This window comes from Esox lucius, chromosome 17 (genome assembly GCF_011004845.1).
Source record: "Esox lucius isolate fEsoLuc1 chromosome 17, fEsoLuc1.pri, whole genome shotgun sequence".
Lineage (NCBI taxonomy): Eukaryota > Metazoa > Chordata > Actinopteri > Esociformes > Esocidae > Esox > Esox lucius.
The window spans coordinates 8,095,715-8,118,182 of NC_047585.1; the positions used below are offsets into that span (position 1 = coordinate 8,095,715).

Below are 22,468 nucleotides of genomic sequence, written 5' to 3' on the forward strand. Positions count from 1 at the left end.
CACTGTGTACAGGAAAAAGCAAGGCTGCATTTTCTGTATGCATAATAAATGTTCCCATATCAGTTTAGCCAAAACGTTTTTTTTTTTTTTTTACATTTCTGCATATAGCCTAGCCAGCTAAGATTATTATATAATCATGTAGATCAGGCAGCGCCACTCAGCCTGCAGTCCAACACATAAATCACTAACATTGTCCTTTTAGCAGTTCACTTCATACACTCCTTTTGATGATAATCTAGCAATTTACAAGTAGGCCTACATTCAATTGTGTATTTACTTTAGGCGTATGAACTGTGCACAATAAACAGCCATTAAACACAGCTGTAAGCATTGTAAACTGTCAATTTTACTGAGTCATTTCATTGGGAACAACACATTAGGCAAATTAATCAGATCAACTATGACATCAACAAAAAAAATTTTTGTGTGAATAAAGTGATAGCACTGTGGCTAATGCAACACAAGCTGTGGTAGTGTCACTTCCTTAAAAACAATTCATACTGCAATTTTGGATATAGCCTCCTGCCTTAGATTTACAATACAGCTGACAAAAGCATGAGATCATTTGGAAAACCAAAAATATTTTGCCAATGTCCAACCAAATTAATAATTTAACAAATAAATTAAACAATTTAACAAGTCCAGCAAAATACTGGCAAGTTATTAGAAGCATTATGCTTCAAATACTTTATTACACACCATATGTCACCTCACACAATTTATAAAATGAACTAGTACTTACCTTTGCAAGCAAATCCAGTGAACCAAGTTTGGATTTGCAGTGGCTCTGAAAGCCTTTTACCTGACAGCGTGGTAGCCAACAACCAGCACAATATTCAACAAGGAATACCCAGAAAGGCACTCAATAACTTTGAAAGGAAACGAACCAAAATAGGCAGGTATAAATACTGAATGACAAGTAAATCCCACCATGCTTTGCATTGCCACTCAGCAACCCTTGGGCACTAACAGACAATATAAATAAGCTTTATATACATCAGCATGTTCCAACCAAGACCTAAATAGTCATATGAGCCCACACAACACAACCCACCACTTCATTTCAAGGCTGTATATACACCTTTGTCAATCCAAGGACTCATTAGGACTCTGTGAGAAATGCTGACATCCCAAATGTCAAATAGCACCCAGCATTGCACTCTTCATCCATTTACAAATTAAAAAAGATCTATAAGACTACTACTCATGATTTATAGAAACCTAAAATTAAACAAGGCTGTAAATGTGTGACACCATTTCAAACAATCACATTTATATTGAGAAAACTCACAAACTGTCAGAAATGTCCAATTTAATTGCATGATAAGGTACATTTAGACTACATTGTAATACATAACAAAAGTCTTATTAGCCATGTGATAATAGGCCGATATATATTCACTCTTAACACAATTTATTAGCAAAGTTATATGCCATCTGAAAAGTAACTACGTAAAAGCACACTTAGACAAAAAGTTGTCTCCTGTTTTTTCCCCCTTTCAATGTTTCAAATTAGTAACCAGATAAGCAAGTAAGGACATTTCTTAAGTAACTTAATTTTGCAATAAGGAAACAGCATAACCCAGCAGAATTTGCCCATCAAGGACTAGAGGACATGACATGCAGCAACGAGTGATTCCCTAAACACCTGGTCCTGTAAAGCAAATCTGAGAGAATTGCCATTACGATTGCATTATAGGCCAGGAGTAGGCTTAATCTAGGTCTGGGAAACCAAGTCTAAAGGTTTCTGGGTGAGCTGAACTCTAGAGTATGTTCAATTGCATAACAAACAGCCTCCTAGCCAGTATTGGGCTCTCATTGAGAGCTCCTTAGCAAAGGAAGATATCAGTAAATATTCTTTCATACCTGGAAAGGGTTTTAGAAACTCTTATTCCCTTCCTTTCCAAAACCATTTTATTGTTCATATAGAAAAACAGCAAGCAGTGAAAAAGCATTGGAGAAAAATAGAATGCCTTGTGAATCTATGTCAGGAATGTCATTTTATTAGCTACACAATATATACAAACACTTACGAAATAATAAGCAGGAACGTTCCCAAAAATTAAAACAATATATGTTGTTAGAACACTAAAAAAATAAGACATTCCTAATAGCATCTACTCAAAAACAGCTCATACTTAAAAAGAAAAAAAATGAAGACGCAGTGGCAAATACAAAAGCTTCTAGAGAGCTCTGCGGACCATTTAACCAATTGTAAATTTCAACAGATTTCTTTCCATAAAAGCAGTACATTTTCTCACACTACATAGCTGGCAACGACATTGACATTTGCATATATTAACAGTGAAGAAAAGCATAGAGCAAATAAGCAGATGCTTTAACCATAATACAAGGAGTGTTCTCTGTACTAACACCATGCATGGCAGCATTTGGCGAGTACCCACTTTAGAATATCATCACAAAGGACATGTAAACGTTACATCTATGGAAAAAAATACAAAAACACAAAATGTTTCAGGGCATTTTAAAATGATACATGCTTCCAAGTGAAAGTGGTGTCTCAGCACAGCAATATGAGACTATCCTCCTACTCCAACCATTTAAGCTTATTTAAACATTAGAAATGAATTGCTCTTGCTGTGAACATGATTGGATTTAAGCTACATCAACAGTTGGCTTTTTGTCATTTTGAAATCCCCACATCTAACTTCAGTGATCATATTGTACATTTAATCAATATAGGAGTTTTCAATGTCATTCCTATGCTAGGCCTATTGACAACTTGATAACTTTGGTAAAGATAGTTGAGCTTAAATGCATATTAAATTACATTTGCATTAATAAAACCGGATGTTTCATTCCATTATCGGTCGAAGGGATATTTAAGTGTTAGCCTAGGGTTATCTTCACTTTCCTAGCCCCAATAGGCCTATCATTTAAATCCAGGACAGCAGATGTTGCCTCCTCATGGGACTCAAAGGCAACCATGGCCTCCCCAGTTGGCAGGCCCTTTTCACTGAACTGTAGACAGACTGAACCAGGCAGCACCTGATAGCCATAAAAGAAATCTAGGATCTCATCGACCGTTACAGTGAAAGGCATGTTTTGGATCTTTACAATGGTAGGTCCACGAGAGTTACCAGGGCCCCCAGCTGACTGACCTCTCAAAGGGTCAGGGCCAGGCCCAAAAGTAGACTGAGGGCCACCCCCTGATCGCCCTTGGATACCTCCTCTGTTGTTGCTATTATTGTTATGGCCTCCACTTTTCCTCGAGCCATTGTCAAAAGGTGGCATTCCCCTTAAGCCCTCTGGCCCAAAGCCAGGTGGGCCATTGTTGCTGCCTGGCCGGAAGCCTGGGGGTTCCAGACCTGCACCAGGCAAGTGGCTGGCAACCATGGGCGGGGGAACGCTTAGCGTTACATCCCCAAGACCTGCTGCTAGTGGGGGTAAAGGAGGGCCCGCTAATCCATTACCTGGGACAGTAAACGGTGCAAAAGGACCATTGCCTATATTGCCTACAGTGTTTCTGAGGAAGTTGAATTCCTCTCCTGTCATACCGGCAAAAGGGTGCGCTTGGGACTGAACTGGATTCTGTCCCTGAGCATGACCGTGTGTCTGACCTTGAGAGTTCCCTTGGGGTTTCTGGCCTCTCTTCACCTGTGGTGGCGGATTTCTCTCAATTTCCTTCATCTGCTCAAAAGTAACCAAATGTACGAAGGCATCTCTGCCATTTAATTTCTGCCTGTGTAGCCTCTCAGCATTCAGAGCATCCTCCTCTGCCCTGAACTGCACAATAGCCTGACCTAGACCATTACCACTGCTGTCAACCAGAACTTTCAGACTTTCCTCAAATATTGCAATGCCTTCTAAAAAAAGTCGGACATCCTTCTTGGTCACATTATATGGAATATTTGAAATGTGAGCACAGTTTCTAGGGTTCTTAACCAATTCAGAGTTGTTTTTCTTATCACCACCTTGCATCCTTTGACGAATTGAATCAATCTTTTCAAACATTGCTTTCTTACTGATGGGGTGGACTTGTATGAAACGGCTTCCCATGTACTGCATGTGACAACCGAGGGCAACCTTGTAGTCCATTTCATTTTTGAACTCAACAAATCCCTCACCTGTAGCTCGACCAGTTGGTCCATAAGCTATGTAAATGCTGTCTTCCACAATGTCCAGGTTTTTGAAAAACTCGCAGATCTGTTTGTTTACTGCTTCATAGGGCAGGCCTTTCAGGTAGACACAAAACTCTTTATTGTGGGGAGACCGGGACCTTGCACGATCTCTGGGTGCCGGGGACCCTGAACTCATGTTGTTGTTGTTGTTGATGCTGCTGCTGCGGCGCTGCTGCTGCTGGTCTTGGGGCTCGTTACACGACTTTGAGTGGGCTTGCCCTCCGACCCCACTGCCAACACTGGTCACGCTCATCCACTGCCTCTCCGTAGCCAAAGAGATGTCAACATACCTCTGCCCTAACATTCCAGTGCTTCTTTTGAGAGCCTCAAAGGTGTCCTGAGGGGAAAAGAACTTGGCTAGGGCCCTGCCACTACTCCGGCCCATGTTGTCTCTTACCAGTCGTACAGAATCCACCCCTAACCCACGGAAAAACTCCCTAACATCCATGTCAGTTGCTGAAAAGGGCAGCCCTTGAAGGTGGACATATAACTCATCTGAATTACCTATTGCAGCCTTCATGTGTGCCTGAAGATTTAACAGAGGGTTCATATGGCCAAGAAACATGTGGTTTGGGGTTCCTAGAGGCAGCCCTGAGGCCAGTCCACCAGGGGGTGGGACGCCAGGGTTGAATGGTGGCATTGAGCCCATGTGGGATAAATGACTCATGGGAAGGACAGGATGGCCTTGAGTCAAAGGTGACACAGTGGGAACAGGAGGCATAGAAGACACTGGTGGTGGAAGTGGCATAGGGGGAATGGAAGGCATGGGCGGCAGAGAGGGCATGGTTGGCAAAGGGGGGATAGGCGGCGGTACAGAGTTGAGGGAGGACATGGCTGTAGTCATAGTGGATCCCATGGTTAGATTTGGGCTGCTGTAGTTATTGCTGAAACTGGGGGGCATGTTTCCCATGCTAGTGGTGGCAAAGGTGGACACATTTTTGTTGCTTATTGATTCGTGTGCGGCGACAGCTGTGGTGACTGTGGTTGGTGTGGTGTTGCTGAAACCCTGCAAAAGTGGTAGGTAAACTGCCCATACCCACCTGTGCTGACGGTGGGGCCTGGTCTGCTACCATTGCCCGCGGCTTCCCTCTACATTGCCTGTTTCAAAGCGCCTGCGCTAAGCTCAATCATATTTTGCATCTCGGTCTTGCTGCTCAGCAATGAGAGACACTTAGAACCTTTTATTGCTCCCCCTGTACGCATCATGCCAAGCCTGGCATCTTCGTCTGTGGCAAAAACAATAAATGCCTCACCATGTTCACCCCCTACAATATGCACCCCACCATCCGGGATGGTCAATCCAGAGAAGAAATGGCGTATGTCCATGGTCCCCGCCACTATCGGGAGACCCTGCAAGCGGATGACCACAGCCATGCTGCTGAGGCGAAACAAACACACACCTGCAAGGTGAAAAAAGGCAACCACCGTAAGACTAGAGCAATGAACACAAGACAAACAGAGCAGGAGACAAACCATGAATTTAGAAAAAATAGCTTGCGTGTGGATGTAATCGATGGCAATCCAAATGCATCAATGGAGCAATTCAAAATACATGTGCAAGTATCCATTCATCCCCACACTTACACAGCCATCCACACATTTTTCTTTCACCACATAATTCAAACTTTGGGTCAAGGATAGGCAAATCCTAGAATGAAGACATTTCACATGAAGGCCTAAAGCTTGCTCATGATTACAATTCATATATAGTCCAATTGTATGAACCTATAGCCCAACTTCCAATTAAATCTGCTGATTGGATCGTTTGCTTGTGTCTAGTAAATGTGAAGTGGAACAGGCCAGAACTTAAAGGTTGAGTAAGTAGTGTTAGAAGCTTGCAGGATGCATTAGGCTACTTACCACAAACAGCTGCATATCCCAATAATCCCAAACTGGAACTTGAATTTAGTAATGACACTTTGTAGTTCATAGTGCAGTATTCGTTTAGTATTGTAGTGCAATGATTTGGAACAACATTTCTCAAACTGGCTTTCGCCAGAGGGCTGGCTGAGAAGCACAAGCAAGTCCCAGAGTTTTGCCTAGCCACACAGAACAACATATAAGCTAGATACAGACCAAACAATTATTGCAAACAGATAAATTGTTACGTAAGTTAAATAAATTATGTTAGGTCCAGAAATAATTGGACACTGACAACATTTTGTTATGTTGTCTGTTTACCAAAATATATTCAGATTAGAGTAAAATAATATGGGCTTAAATTGCAGTCTCTCAGCTTTAATTTGAGGGTATTCTCATCCAAATTGGAGGAAGGGTTTAGGAATGACAGCTCTTTAATATGTAGACCCCTCTTTTTCAAGAAACAAAAGATAATTGGACAATTAACTCAAAAGCTGTTCCATTGAGAGGTGTGGGCTATTCCTTCATTATTTATTGATCCATTAAGCAGATAAAGGGTCTGGAGTTGATTCCAGGTGTGGCATTTGCATTTGGAAGCTGTTGCTGTGAAAATACACAACATCTGATCTAAGGAGCTCTCACTGCAAGTGAAACCCTTAGGTTGCATCAGTGAGAAATAAGGAACGCATTGGTGAGCCCTGCAACACAAAAGTCCTGGAAGTCCACGGAAGACAACAGTGGTGGATGATCGTAGTATCCTCTCAAAGGTAAAGAAAAACCCTTTCACCACATCCAGCCATGTGAAGAACACTCTCTAGGAGGTAGGCATTATCCAAGTCTACCATGAAGAGAAGACTTCACAAGGGCAAATACAGAGGGTTCACCACAAGGTGCACACCTTTCATAAGCCTCAAGAATAAAAAGAGCCAGATTAGACTTTGCCAAAAACATTAAAAAAGCCAGCCCAGATCTGGAACAGCATTCTTTGGATAGATTAAACTAAGATCAACCTGTACCAGAATGATGGGAAGAATAAAGTATGGAGAAATGCTTGGAACAGCCCATGTGCGAAGCATACCGCATCATCCTGTAAAACACGGTGGAGGCACTGTGATGGCATGGGCATGCATGGCTTCCAATGGCACTTGGTCACTAGTGTTTACTGAAGATTTGACAGAAGACAGAAGCAGCCAGATGAATTCTGAAGTGCATGGGGATATATTATCTACCCAGATTGAGCCAAATTTTGCAAACTTGATTAGACAGCGCTTCAGTTTATAGATGGACAAAGACCCAAAATATACTGCCAAAAGCAACCCAGGAGTTAAGGCAAAGAAGTGAAATATTCTGCAATGGTCGAGTCAATCACCTGATCTCAATCCCATCGAGCATGCATTTCAATTGCTGAAGACAAAACTTAAGGCAGAAAGTCCCCTGAACAAACAACAACCGAATACAGCTGCAATAAAGGCCTGGCAAAGAATCACAATGGAGAAAACCCAGCCTTTGGTGATGTCCATGCATTCCAGACAGTCATTGCCTGCAAAGGGATTCTCACAAAATATAAAAAATGAACATTTAATTTTACAATTGTGTTCATGTGTCTACATTTGAGCCCCTGAAATAAGGGGACTGTGTACAAAAATTGCTGCAAACTCCTCAACGTTCATATCTTTTTTTTCCAACCCCTCAAATCTAAAGCTGAAAGTCTGCACTTCAATTGCATCTCGTTGTTTCATATCAAATCCATTGTGGGGATGTACAGATCCAAATTATGAAAATTGTGTCAGTGTCCAAATACTTCCAGAAACTTACATAACATTAGTTGGACATATCCATACCTTCAAAACCACAATCCCTCCCTTTTGAGAACTGTATTATGAGCAGAAACAATTTGAAGGTACTGCTGGCTCCCAGCAGCGAAGATCATAACTGGATGGTGCATTTCAAGAACACACCAACAGACGTAATGTTCTCACTCTTAAGACGAGAAAGACATTTGCAGAAAGTTGTTCCGTATGCAAGTTTGCAAAATTAAAAAACAGAAAGAAAGGTTTGGTTTGCCAAAAGTGTGCTCTATGTACAAAGCAAATGCAAGTAATGTGATTACGTTCTACTCCAGTTCTGGCCTTCCTTTACTACAAAACCTAGTGAGTACCAATAGAGCTCAGCTCAAGTAAAACGGGATAGCTTACACATGTTGTACACATCACTGATTAAAAGCCATTATTTTTATATACATTTTATTTTTGGTAACGAAAATACTACTCACTGCAACCTTTAAATATATACATGCCAATGTGGGTAACAGCAATGGCAGTATCTATTCCATAAACCATTAGATGACATCTTGGTAGAGACTGGTATACATCACAAATGCATTCATATATAAATTACATTAAATTCTGCGAAGACCTGACAAATTGTATTGTCACATGACATCAACAATTAAAACATTATAAATGCAAGACAATTAGCCTAGGCCAAACATTGTTCAGAGCATGTGTTTGCCCAAACAGCAATTAAAAAGCAGATCGAGATAGAGAGAGAATGTGTCCAACTGAGAGTAGATTAGGGACATGAAGTGCAGACATGTACTTAGGGCTTAGTGGAATAGTGTGGTATTTTGCCAAAGAAAGCCACCAACGTAGCATGCCCTCACTCCATACCAGTCATATCTTGGTAGGTCATCCTTAGCTCTCCTCAACCTTCAATTATTTCCACAATAAGAGAAAACCATGAGCCCAAAACAGAATCCATAAGGTCAATCAATATAGACTTAAAAAGCGAATAATTACTAGGTAAAAACCATTGAGAAGAGCCCACAGGAGGTTGTGAGGGTTGGACTGGAATTCAATTGGAAGTTGGCCTATGTTCAGGACATATTTACACGCTTACCTGTAATAATAAGTGGTGCTTCGTTAAATGTTGCACAGGATATCCAAGCCAATCCTGACGGCAAGCAATATAAATCAATTCTAGACTGTAACAAAAGAATAGGAGATGGAAGCAAAAACATGAGCAAACAGGCAAATTTAAGCATCCTCAGTGAACAGGTACAAAACACCCATGATTCCGCCCTTAGCACCAGCTTTGTTTTGCATCAGCAAATGCAATAAATGGACCAACCATAAGAGACACAAAGTCTTTGAACTGGCAGCCCGCCAAGCCATAACATCATGCATCTCATAATTCCACATTGACACCAGGCATGACATTTAATTCATCACAGCAATCCATAACAGCAAAAGTAAACATGCAAACCATGAAAGCTTGAAATACAGAATTTCCCCCATCCTTATCGAATAGCGTATGATTTAAGTAGATTTCTTAAGTGTCCAATGTAAAATTATGTAAACTATGTAAATCTAGTAGCTATTTGCTGGTGGACAGGTTAATTGGAGAACTGATTTCCTCTCCCACCATACATCTGATCATTTTTATCAGACTCTGAAGCCTAAGAGCTGAATATACTAGACGGTCTGCTTAACATCTGTCTGTAACTGAGGATAACAGTCAGAACCATGCCCCGTGGAAAAGGTAAGCCTGGGACTACACTGAAATACAGCCATCTTAAAGCATCTGTAAAATGTTAACAGAAACCTCAAGAGCGATTCCATGCAAAGTTCAACTTGAGCATCCAAAAATGAAATACATTTCCAAACTACACCATGTACTTTATTATTCTTCAACAAAGGAATCGGCTGGGACTTCACAATACCACATCATAATCAAGGTATATGCAGGTTTAATCTTTTTAAATGTTTTATTCTATTTAACTTGTGATTGTGACCCACCCAGGTCACAGCTGTAAATGGGAATCTGTTCAGTCAATTCACCTGGTTAAATAAAGAATAAATCAAATAGTCAAGTATAAGACATTGTAAATGCAATTTCATACCAGAAGGAGGGCTATAGCCATCATGGTTCTTATCAGGTAGGTGTACTAGTTTAAAAATTATAATTATCTTGTGGGCACGCCGACTTAGCTTAGGAGAAAACATGGTGTGCCCCCATGTTTTAGCCTACCCCAATGGGCTATTCATTAACTAGATGTAAGCATTGTCCAGTACCAGAATATGCATAGTAGGCAATGAGGCAATGTATTTTAAAGCATTATCAAAATACTGGTTCTAAAACAGTTGCTATAGAGTATCCATCTCAACTACCCCCACAGGCTTTGTACTGACACCCCATGTAACAATACCATAACCCCTCTCTTTGACCCTTTACCTGTTACTTTTTAATCTGCATGGTTGGAAAAGAGCCAGATGTTACATTCTCTACTGACCATCTAACACTGTCTGTAACATTGTTGGCTATTCATATCTCCTCTCTTCTCTAGTAAAGGCGCAACTAGTAGTGTCACATCGCACACATCCACATCATCGTTTAAAGATTTTAAAACTATGGTTTGGAAAAATAAAAGCCTGCTTAGCCATAATATACTTTCGGTGGAGTCGGGTTCTTCAAAACTTAAACACTAACAGAGTTCAAGTGTTTAGAAATTAGACTGGCAGCTATTGACAACCATGTCAATGTACATGTTTTGTTACAATATTTTAGAAGAGTTCTGATACAAGGTGAGGAAAAAAAATGACATTTTAGTTACATGTTCCAGGCTACCTGTAATAATGCAATCCTAAAAGGCAGCCTACACCTTCAGCTGACTCTATACAAACATGGTAAGTGGCAGCGAAAACATTAGGAATAGCTCCATTCTGGACATCTGAGGGCAAGATAAAACCAACACAGTGACAGCATAGAAACATCTCGGAAACAGGAGCAGCAGTTCAACAACTCAAAATTATCAATAAACAAGTTACGTCGCAAACAAATATCACATCTGCAATCCAAGGCTCACTTGAACATCCTTTCAACACTTCCCGTCATTTTTCCACATCAGCTAAAAATTGAGATGCACAAAATAAATAGAAGCAATTTCAATCCTAAAACTGGGTAGTTTTTTCGTATTGACATTGAATGGCTAAATGACATGTTGGGGTTCTATAAAAAAAAATATCACAGTTGAAGCTATTTCAATTATTTTTACTGCCATAACAATCTTTAGGTTTTGTGATCAGATGAGAACAAACTCAGTGTGATTGGGACATAACACTGCCATTGTCTCAATGACCCACAATCCCTAAAGTGAAGTATGGTAATGCATCATGCTGTAGGGATGCTTATAATCAAGGGTGAGCTTCTTCATAAAATGTTAAGAACAGATGGAACAAAGATACAGAACTACAAGGATTGCGCCTATAAGACAATTCCGGGCCTATACTCAAATATCCCAACCATCCAATGTCAATACCTTGTCATTTCTTTACACTGTAGCATAGATTAAATAAAAATATTGCTTTGGCAGATGCTTTAATTTCAACAAATGAAATTTGAACCATCCAAATTTCCAACCCTCCTAAATATTTTTTAAAACATCTGCTGGTACATACTTACCCGAAAGATGTAAAGCTGCTATTGCAGCAAAAGACGACCAAAGCTAATATTTGTGTGAATGTTGAATACTTATGCAAGGAACATATTTCAGTTTTCTAACAAATGCATCCCAAGTTAAAGCCAAAGTCACCTCACAATGATTGAGTGACAGTGTTTTAAAATAAAATACTAGAGAGAGCCAAACTACAATTTGACTGAAATACGTCTGAATACTTTTGCAAGGCACTGCCCAAGGAGATTACATCAATCAAGTTCTGTTTCAACTCTGATTCTTGCTGATTAATGTCATTTATGGAGCAGACAGCAATAACTCTAGAAACAGCAAAGATTTGGTGCAGCATTTACAGGTTTCAGGGTGACATTGACACATTCAACATGGTTGAAATAATATCAGATGATGCAAAGATTATATAACTGTATTAACTCCATGACCGAGTCAAAAACGTGCTTTTAATGTGAAGTGCATTCCAAAAGTAACCCAGAACCTATCTTCCACATTTGATATGTTAGTCTACTTCTTTGAATTAAATCCTTTTATTCTCCCCTCAATCTACAAACAATACCCCAAAATAACAAAGAAAAAATGTAGAATTGTTTTTTTTTGCTAATTTATAAAACTAATATTATTTATATATATATATATATATATATATATATATATATATATATATATATAATATATATATATATATATATATATATATATATTATATATATATATATATATATATATATATATATATATATATATATATATATATATATATATACATACATACACACACATCACTTTTAAAATAAGTATTCAGTCTCTTGGAGCTGAGGTGCATGCTGTTTCCACTGATCATCCTTTACACATGTCTATTACTCGACTGGAGTTGACCTGTGATAAACATGATTTGGAAAGGCACACGCGTATATTCCACGTTTCCACAGTTGACAGTGCATGTCAAGCCATGAGAAACAATTGTGTCCAAGCACAGATCTGGGAAAGGTACCAAACATTGCCTATAAAAACGTGTCTTTGCTTGTCATTACAGGGTATTGTGCATAGATAATTGTTTCTTTAATAATTTAATAAGGCTAACAAAATGTAGCGTAACAAAATGTGGAAAACCTGAAGTGATCTATATTATTTTCCAAACACGATGTATAATTTTCACTGAAAGAAAAATGTAATGCCTAATTCTGCAGTCGTGACATTATGCACAACATGTGATATAGGGATCAGTTGCAGCTCACGATCAGCACTATCACACCTACAGGCAAAAACTGTACAGTGCCTGTTTAATATTATAGTCAGCAATTGCATAGGAAGACCAATCTCACAACCGCACACAAGGCCAAACTGAAATGTAACTTCAGCTTTTATCCCAAACGCTTCCAATTGAAGAGTGAGAGGCTGCCAAATAGGGTTCCCAAGGAGCAATTAGGGTTAACTGCTGAAGGACAGAATGACTGATCATTCACCTTCCTGGGTTAAGGATTTAGCAACCTAGTTATGGCTACACTCAGCCAGTCCACCTTCATATTAACCTGTGTGCTAGAATATGAACCAGTCAATGCCCAGATTGCAGTTTTACTATTCGAGACATTAAGTTCAAAGTGTGCTAAGAGAATAGTGGCAGCCCAACTTCCCACTATCTATTGCAGTGGTGTGTAGTATTCCCTGAGTCTCTAACAGCCCTTGAAATGCTTAGAATGACTGTTTTTAGATTAGATTCAACTTTATTGTTATTGAACAGTACAAGTACAATACAACAAAATGCAGTTAGCATCTAACCTTAAGTACAAATAGAAGAGGGCAGGAAATGTATACAAGTATTAAGTATATGTATATTAAAGTGGAATGTATATATGTGCAATGAAGTCAAATACAGTGCAAATGGCACAATTCTAAATGAGCAATGAAGGCAAATAAAGGAGGGCAGAAATATACAATAATTAAGTACATGTATGTGCAAGTGGGAATGAATAATTGTGCGATGCGGAGAATGCAAGTAAAATGGCAATTCTGACTGTGCAATTGAGCAAGTGGAGGTGTAAGGTAGTCTGTGCAACTGAAATGCCTTAGTCTGACTGTGTAAGTAAACCAATGTTTAGATATTTACAAACACAGAACTGATTTTCTGATAGGGACGATCTAGACCCCAACACCTTAACCAGATCAATATGTTAATCAAACCAGGCCTGTGACATAATGCAGTTGGTCAAAAGCACCATCCTACTCGAAAGATAGAAACAGAATTCCTTTTCATAAATACATTTTCTGGCATTATTAAATGAGCAGAGAGTGGGGGAAAAAAGATGAGAGTATTGAATGAAAAAGCAGTGGGACAGATTCAAACCCCTGCTGCAGCCGTACATGGTTCCTGGAGGAAGAGGCTTAGTTCACTGGAAAGCCCAGGCAGTAACTCTGGAGAAAACAATCCCACACAGAAGAGAAGCAAAACAAAGTAAAAATATCTGCTTAATTTTGTAACTTCTGTTAAGCATCATACTAACTGTGCTTTAGTTGCACTTCTGCACTGTTTCCACTGGTGCCAAACATTGGTGTTTTACCCTAAAGCCCAGAAATGTTTGTTTCCATTGACACAGGCCAGCTCCAGTTGGCCACTAGGGCCGTAGCCGAGTAGCCCGGCTCTCACTTGGTGCCAAGCCACGGACTTTAGGACTTAGGGCGGGGTTTGCGGATCGACGAGTTACGTGCTGCAAAAACACCTCATGTTATGCTATTCGAAGTGATGTGTAAAGCAATAGTACAGGGAAGCAAGGACTCAAGACAGAAAGAGTTGGAATGACCGAAGGTGATATGATGCCATTGACTCAATAGAAAAACAGAGCACTGAGACCGAGACGTAGCCTGCAAACGTATAACACAAATGGACTTCAGAATTCTCTCAAATCCATCTATTAAAGGTTGATAGTTTGACAAAATACTTACTAAACAAAATAATTAATACACTGGCTTATAGTTGCAGTGTCATGCATGCAGGTGGAAAAGGAGCCGGTCGCAGGAGTTGAGGAAGAAAATTAGTTTTAATACTTAAGTTAAAACGCTGTATTATAAACAAACTGAGAATGGCGTTATCGTTTATTTAATTACCGTCGCCTTCAATTTTTCTTACTGGAAAACCAAATTGCGTTGATGGTGTTACTCCTCCCTACCCACCGGAAGCCCTCCTTAATTCCATGGTACCAAACTTAGAGTTGAAACAGTCTAGAGTATAAATCACTGGTGTAGCCCTGTTACCGGGGTAAAGCACCAGTGAAAATGCGGCATAAGAGTACAGTGTACTTCACCGTTTACATTTTCTCCAGTTTGGTCAGTAGCAATTTAGAACACTCTAGTTCAACTTGAAGCCAAACATTTGGAAATCTGGCTTATTAAAAATTTTGAATAGAGAACATAAATCTGATGGCCACATATAGTCTTTATAAGAAAAAACATACTTTCAAGGTTGTCATATTTATTAAAAAGCTACATTTTGCCAAATGTTTTTTCATTCATGTATTTTGAGTACGGACAAACTATAGCTCCATGCCTATTATCAGTCTATAAAAACAGAGAAAAATAAATTACTAATAGCTATGAAGTGTTTATTTAAATGCTTATTTAAAAGCTAACAACCCCTGCAACAAAGAGCATATTTTAGTGTCACCACTTTAGTGTTAGTATTACCGTATTTAGTGGGAAATATATTTTTACTGCAGTACAAAGTTCTTTACCTGACAGTCCAATCAATCTGTCAATCATTGCTGTAAAGGTTTTAGTCTGACTTCTTAAATGTGCATCGAAAATACACACATTAGATGCTTCATGTATAAGTTTGTCCATTCTGAGCAATAATGGGTGGAGTTTTGTCTGCTAAATAAAGTCCAGAAATATTGGAATTGCCCAGTAAACACCTCAGTAACTCAAAGTTTCAGGAAACTAGAATCTCTCAATTGCCTTCAATTGTCATCAAAACGTACTACAGACAATGGTAACTACTTACTCAATAATACTTAACAACCTGTTTCAAACCAGCAAAAATGGATGAGTGAAGTCAACTTTCAAAGGAGAAACCAGTAGATGAGACAATGTACTCTAAAACATGAGCACAGAAATAGGCTAGTACATTAAAAAATGAAAAAGCACAACGTACCTTTGCAACAAAATTCAATATCAACTGCAACTAAAATTATCTACAGATTAAGTTATAACTTGAATGCAAATGCCATATTAAAAACGTTGGTTTTCTACCAATATGCAGACTGTACTTGCACACACAAATGAAAGGTACAGATTGTTGTAAATCTTATGACCATGAAGATTACAAACCCTCAAAATACAAAATAATATTGATTAATAGAATTAACATATGTCTTTCTTTCTATAAAAGCACAAGTTAACAACAGAAGTGGCTATACAAGCAAGTGAAATGGAATACGCACATTTGCCAACAACTTCCCAACATCTCCTGTAACCAAAACACCCCAAAAAAAATCTGCATGAAGTACCCCATCTTGCTTATTTTTTCAAGGACGTTTATGATCACAGGAGTCTTCAAGTTCTCTAATAGATTAGGTACCCCTGTGGGTTCTATTGTCTCTGGTTGGGAACCACTGCGCCAACGGACTTACACCAGACAAAAAAAAACTGACCAAACCAATGAAACTTTAAGGAGTTGACCTGCTCTATTCTTGTTTGTATTACCCAATCTCTGCACACGACCAATACCAACCACAAGTTTGTAAAACAGAAATGGATACGCATAGGCACAAAAACGCTGTCAACATATGTGGGCAACATGGCTACAGGCCTTCACTGTGAAACACATTCGCCAATAACGCAGCGGTCATAGTACTGCACAAAATGCGTTTACCAAGAACTGGGGAGCTGCAGGAGGACAGCAAATGATGTTACGTTACAGGAAGACCACAGACAAATAACTAGCCATTTCTGAATTTTAGCCATTACCTATTTGGATGTGCACCACTGGTAATTCATTCAGCAACAGAGGCGTCATTTCTACCTAGATTTGGAAAGCATAGCTAGCTTGAATCACGTTAGACAGCCAAACATGGCGCTGGTCTACAATGGAAAACCCTTTTCCTAGAATCGAACGTTATTTAGAGTAGTTAACTTGGCAGCTGCTTAGCTAGAATAATTGGCTGAAAACAAAACCATTGCACTTTAAGGTAGTTATACAAACTAATAACTAAGATCAACCAAAACGAGACACGTAACACTTCTGTACTGTAGTGAAGCAGCATCCACCTCATTTCACAGCTTACAAATCGTCTACACCAATATTGTAACGTAGCCTACTGGCTAAAAACATCGCTAACCCCATTTGGGCAGGACGGCCATCTCAAATGCCGAAACAGCCAATGTACCGTTAGCGTCGGCAAGCTAGAAAACATTGGTAACCATTGTCTTTAACGTCCCCACTTCCAGGTTTGTATTTTCACCGATGGGATAGCAACCATTTCAATATGACTGTCTCGGTACTGGCATGTTTGTTGTTTATTGTCCTTACCGAAATATCTGTTTACAAACAGATCTTTAATTTTAATATATGATGCGTTCTCTTGCGTCCTCTCCACCCCGTGCTCTTCTGTCTCTGCAGTGCCTACTAGTAAAATGTCGGTCTCCTGTGACGTAGATCTTCAAAAGCCACTCTCCCTGGTATTATAATAGCACCATCTAGTGGACAACAAAGCGTTTTCGTTCATACAGTACAGCCGTTCGACGTAGGTATATATTTCAAGTGAGAAACAATAATCCACATTAAGAGTACTATTAGTGTAAGGATTAAGTTAATATAACCAAAATATCATGGCATATTAAATACTGACGTAATGGACAGACTGGCAGTCAATTGTTTATTGGACATGTTATACACTACATAAGGATGTGTAACACTCAATACATCAGATATGTAACATATTGGTAAGAGTAATACATCTGCTGTTCTATTTGTATGCTGTATGCAAAGTGGAAACAACTAGCACTATGTTCAGACAAAATAGTGGTTGATGATGATTAGAGATCATATACAGCAGGCCACTTAATTAATCTGCATAGTTCCTTCACATTATATCTTTAAATCTAATTAAACGATTCTGCAAAAAATACACAGGTGTCAAAGACTGTTTACAAACAAACTAGGGAGAATTTTGAAGATTGCTTTAAAATAAAAACAACACATTGAGAACCTAACAAAAAAAACAAGAGACACTATATTGCTCCTTTACCCTGACATTAAACAAATGTGTTTCTGTCATTGTAAATATATTATAATAATAAGAACACTGCTGTATGCTGTCACCAAAATCATCAACCTAATGGAATGTTACACACAATAACCATTCAGAAATTGCTCAGTCATAAAAGCCAATGGTCAATTCTGCTGTAAAATGATGAACTACTCAAGACCACATCATTTATATATCAATACCTAGTCAAATACAAAAAAAGTATTATTCAAGTCTACAAATACAAAATATAGATGTACACTAAATACGTCAGGAATTGGTGCGTGTTTCTAGTCAGTATAAATAATTCCCAGTCAGCATGGGAGTAGCATATTAGGCAGCAAACTTAAGTTCAATATTCACAATTTTCTTAGGCATGTTTCCTGAAGGATTTCTTTAGTGCTGTGACCACTTGATGCTCTTCAGATCGATTCCCTCTTGCACCATCTCCCACAAAGGGCTGGACAGAAAAAAATGTAACTGTTAAGGGGGTGCAATGATAATATTACGAACCTAAAGTATTCGTTTAACTCACCAACACTACTGTTTATACAACTGTTAATCTGCTAGTAAAGTGATATTCAGAAGGGAAACTAAAGTTTTAAATACTCTCCATTACGTTTGCGTTGTAGTCCAAGACAGAGCTTAATGTCACCTCTGAGTTCTACTCCTTTTTGCTCACCTCATCTCTCTCAGGCGTTTGACTTGCTGAATACACTTCTCTGCTGTAAAGTCCACTTCTGCCTCTGTGCTGAATCGTCCAATTCCAAATCTTCAAGACATTTGGAAAAACAAATTAAAAAAAAAACATAAGACACAGAAAAAATATCTGCATCTCAAAATGTATTTACAATCATGCTTTTTTGCTGTCAGGAATACAGTATTTCAGACACTTTGGTAGTATTAACACAGGTATGTTGTAATATTTCACCACTCTTAGTACAGAAAACACAACATATCATCAAAAATTAAAAATGTTCACAACTATGTACATATGACATTGATGGAGTACAAAAAAACATCTAGAAAGACGTTTCACATTGAAATACATAATGTTACAAAATACATGCATAACCTTCAAATAAAAGGATCTTCTCTGTGGTCAAAATAGGAACTCATTGTTTTTCTATCACTATGCATATTGTTCCTAATAGATCATTTGGTTATTATACTGTATGTATTTTACAATGTTTTGTCTGCTATGTTCAGATTGAAAATGACAGAAATACCACCAAGGCCATATGTGTATGTGACCTCAGTGGGATTCAAACCATCAACCTTGGTGTTGGTAGTGTGAGCCACAATACCACTGCATTGCCTATGTACTATACAATACTGTCAAAAACAGGACATAATTGCCATCCACAGCAGTACCACAACAGGTAAGCAAATAACCATATTAACCATGTGAACATGGAGCAGGATGGACAACAAGGAAGCAGAATGAATCAGAGAGCCCTTGGACATGGTCAAAATTACACTAAAACTGTTGTGAACCATCACAAGTACATCTTTGTTGATAAAGCAGGCTTCTACCGGGCTAAAACTCAGTGTTGGCGTAATATCATTGGCCAATGAGCAACTGTCCATGTGCCAGGACAACATGGGGGAAACATTCCTGTGTGCACCCATATCTGAAGATGGGGTGGTAGGACATAAGCACACTTCTTGGGTCTTGCAATGCTGTGGCTGAAGACCTCATTGAGTTCCTCAATAAAACTTTAATAATTATAATGTTAGGTTCTACCATTCAGAGGTGATTCAGGAATGGTTTTGGGCCAATCCCTGATTCCTGACCCTAGACTTGGCCCCATAATGTCCTTTTCATTATGGAGGTGGAAGGTCTATGACCGCCATCCCCATGAGCATGTCACCCTCCTACAGCTAATGGATGAGCCATGTCAAGACATTACTGGTGACTAATGTCATGTTTGGGTTTGCAATGACAAAACATTTTTCCAGCAGTGCATGGCAAAATGAAGATATGATATCATGGCTACATGCAGAAGACAGAGTTCACACAAATTTGTATAGTGTGTGCTAGACATTTATTTAATTTCTGATAGTATTTGTTACAATTGATGAGACAAAAAAGAAATTTTTGCAGTAAAAGTTATTTATTTTGCATCAATGATTGTAGAAGATGTTTTCACTGATCACACATATTACAGAAATTGTTTTCTGTCAATTGTGATGGGTAATGTATAGTTAGAGTTTTGCCTAATGTGAAAAGTGAAATAAATTGTAACATATTACCTTTAGCACTTCAAAGAGTCATTTTGAAACACGTGTCTGACATTGTTTGGTCTTGGGCTAACTGATTGTTATAATGACATAACTGAAAGAACTGCACCATGTTACGTTTTGATGACTTAACGTTTTAATGTACTCGTTGTATTTCACCAAAAACGTACTGGTTGAATCGATCATCTTGTGGTGAAAGATATTTACAAATTAAGTGAAAGCAAAATCAGTTGTTTTGAATGCAAGATTTAATGATTTACGAGTATGATCTTTTTGGAGCACTGAAATAAGAATTTTGAAACATCACACCATACTATTGATAATAGTACCAAAGTGAATGAAAAAAAAAGAATAAAAAAAGGAAAGTTTACATCTTTCAACTACAGCAATGATCCGTGTGAGCTTCCAGAGTTGTGTTTCTGAGTTACCCACCTGATTGAAGAGTGGGCAAGGTCTTCATCTGTTCCAATAGCTCTCAGAACATATGAAGGCTCCAATGAAGCAGAGGTACATGCACTGCAGGAAGATTGAACAGTCAACGTACCGTATCGTCAGTATTATTATCATGGATACTATTCAGTCTCACATAATCTAACCTACCGGGATTCCACAAGAAAAATCACTTTACAGATACCTTTCTTTAAAAGTTGTCTGGTTTGTTTTAAAGTTCCTTTAAGTTCTATATAAAATAAATATATTACTATTAGCTATAAACATAATCAAATAGGCTGTAATTTCAAATAATGTACTATTATAAGATGAATATAGCTATTTATTTGCTCCTGACCTGCCAGATGATAGTGCGACATCCTTCAGGGCCATCAACAGACTCTCTCCCTCCACGTAAGCAAAGGACAAATTGATACATCCTGTGACAGACCGAAAACAAGTACAGTTCTCAACAAACACTGAAGGAATTCATCTGATTTCATCAACTGGCAACAGAGTAGAATCCACCAATGACAATCTGTAGGAATATGGAACATACTATTGGCTCTAATGCAGAGCAATTTATAATTAATCAGAAATATCAAGATCTACTAGTATGTCAACCAATGTTTTTTAGCACATGGATTTTGTTGATATATGTATTAATAATGTATGACTCATCCAGATATCATCCAAACACAAGATTAGGTTCAGATAAATATTTCAATTTCGTGAGATGAACATGTTCTTCCACAATTATGGAGTGTGAACTACTCTTCTAACGTGATTAATGTGCTGCACAGTACCAGCAGATATACTTATAGACACGCCACAAGCAAGCATGCATAAATTATTCCATATTTTTCTCAACACTAATCCTAACCCTAATCTTAGCATCGATAACCTAACCTTTATGCTTAAACTTGCACTACCGTTCACAGTTTTGGCATAACTTATTTCAAAAGAAAAATATTATTTCTGTCCATTAAAATAATTAAAATTGATCAGAAACAAAGCGTAGACATTATTCATGTTGTAAATTATTTCTGTAGCTGGAAACAGCAGATTTTCAATGGAACATCTATTTTTCAATCGATTCCCCCTCCAACTTTCCAGTTTCTGTCTCTCAGGTATCTTTATCCACTGTCCTTTTACAGTTGTCACCCACTCTGCCATACCTAAAATGTTAAAATATATTTAAGAGAATAATTTTATGACATTACTCTTTTTATAAAGAAAAAGAGGATGCAATGATGTGCAAATCATTTAAACCCAGACAGGGAAGGTCTTGCTTATTTCAGCAAGAAAATGCCAAACCATTTTCTCCACGTACTACAACAGCATGGCTCTGTAGTAAGAGTCTGGGCGCTAAACTGGCCTGCCTGCAGTCCAGAACTGAAAAATGTTTTACGTATCATGAAATGAAAAATATGACAAAGAAAAACATTTCACTTTCAAAACTACAACAATTGGTCTCCTCAGTTCCCAAACCCTTACAGAGAATTGTTAAAAGAAGAGGTGATGCAACACAATGGTGAACATGCCCCTGTCCCAACTGTTTTGAAACGTGTTGCTGGCATCAAATTCAAAATGTATTTTTTCCAAAAACAATAAAATTTCTCAGTGTCAACATATGATATGTCGTCTTTGTACTATTTTCAATTAAATATAGGGATACATTATTTGCACATCATTGCATTCTGTGTTTATCCGCATTTCACACAGCATCACAACTTTTTTGTAAACTGGGTTGTATATGGTTTCTTCTTTGCATGGTAGAGATGATTCTCTGTATTTTTTATGATAATGATATTATACCGTAGATGATGAGATCCCGAAACTCTTTGCAATTTGATGTTGAGAAACGTTGTTCTTAAAATGTTGCACTATTTGCCTGCGGCAGTCATTCACAGAGTGGTGAACTCCTCCCAATCTTCACTTCATCCTCTCTGGGATGCTCTTTTTATACCCAATCAATCACATTACTGACCTATTGTCTATTAAAATAATTAGTTGTGAGACGTTCCACCAGTTTTTTTTTCCCTTTTCCAGGGTTTTTTTGCCCCGGTGGCAGCTTTTCTTAAACGTGT

At 38.4% G+C, this 22,468-nt stretch overlaps 3 protein-coding genes across 3 annotated transcripts in view; all 3 read right to left on the bottom strand.

The window, feature by feature from the left end:
- The window catches only part of cpne1 (copine I), a 29,536-nt gene extending 24,118 nt beyond the window's left edge, over positions 1-5,418 (bottom strand). The window contains exon 1 of the mRNA XM_020055544.2: positions 5,396-5,418. Coding sequence (XP_019911103.1) covers positions 5,396-5,398 — 3 coding nt within the window. The 5' untranslated portion in view covers positions 5,399-5,418. The remainder of the gene's footprint in view (positions 1-5,395) is intronic.
- On the bottom strand, positions 1,983-17,104 carry rbm12 (RNA binding motif protein 12). Its single transcript, XM_034287576.1, is given in 3 exon segments — positions 1,983-5,171; positions 5,174-5,542; positions 16,988-17,104. Coding segments are annotated over 2 exon segments (2,664 nt in total). The 5' UTR covers positions 5,517-5,542; positions 16,988-17,104; the 3' UTR covers positions 1,983-2,850.
- Positions 17,105-17,319: 215 nt separating this feature from the next.
- nfs1 (NFS1 cysteine desulfurase) overlaps positions 17,320-22,468 on the bottom strand; it is a 33,684-nt gene continuing 28,535 nt past the window's right edge. The window contains exons 10-13 of the mRNA XM_010882106.4: positions 20,737-20,818; positions 20,382-20,465; positions 18,388-18,477; positions 17,320-18,165 (exon numbers count right to left, since the gene is read on the bottom strand). Of these exons, the coding sequence (XP_010880408.1) occupies positions 18,102-18,165; positions 18,388-18,477; positions 20,382-20,465; positions 20,737-20,818 (320 nt within the window). The 3' untranslated portion in view covers positions 17,320-18,101. The remainder of the gene's footprint in view (positions 18,166-18,387; positions 18,478-20,381; positions 20,466-20,736; positions 20,819-22,468) is intronic.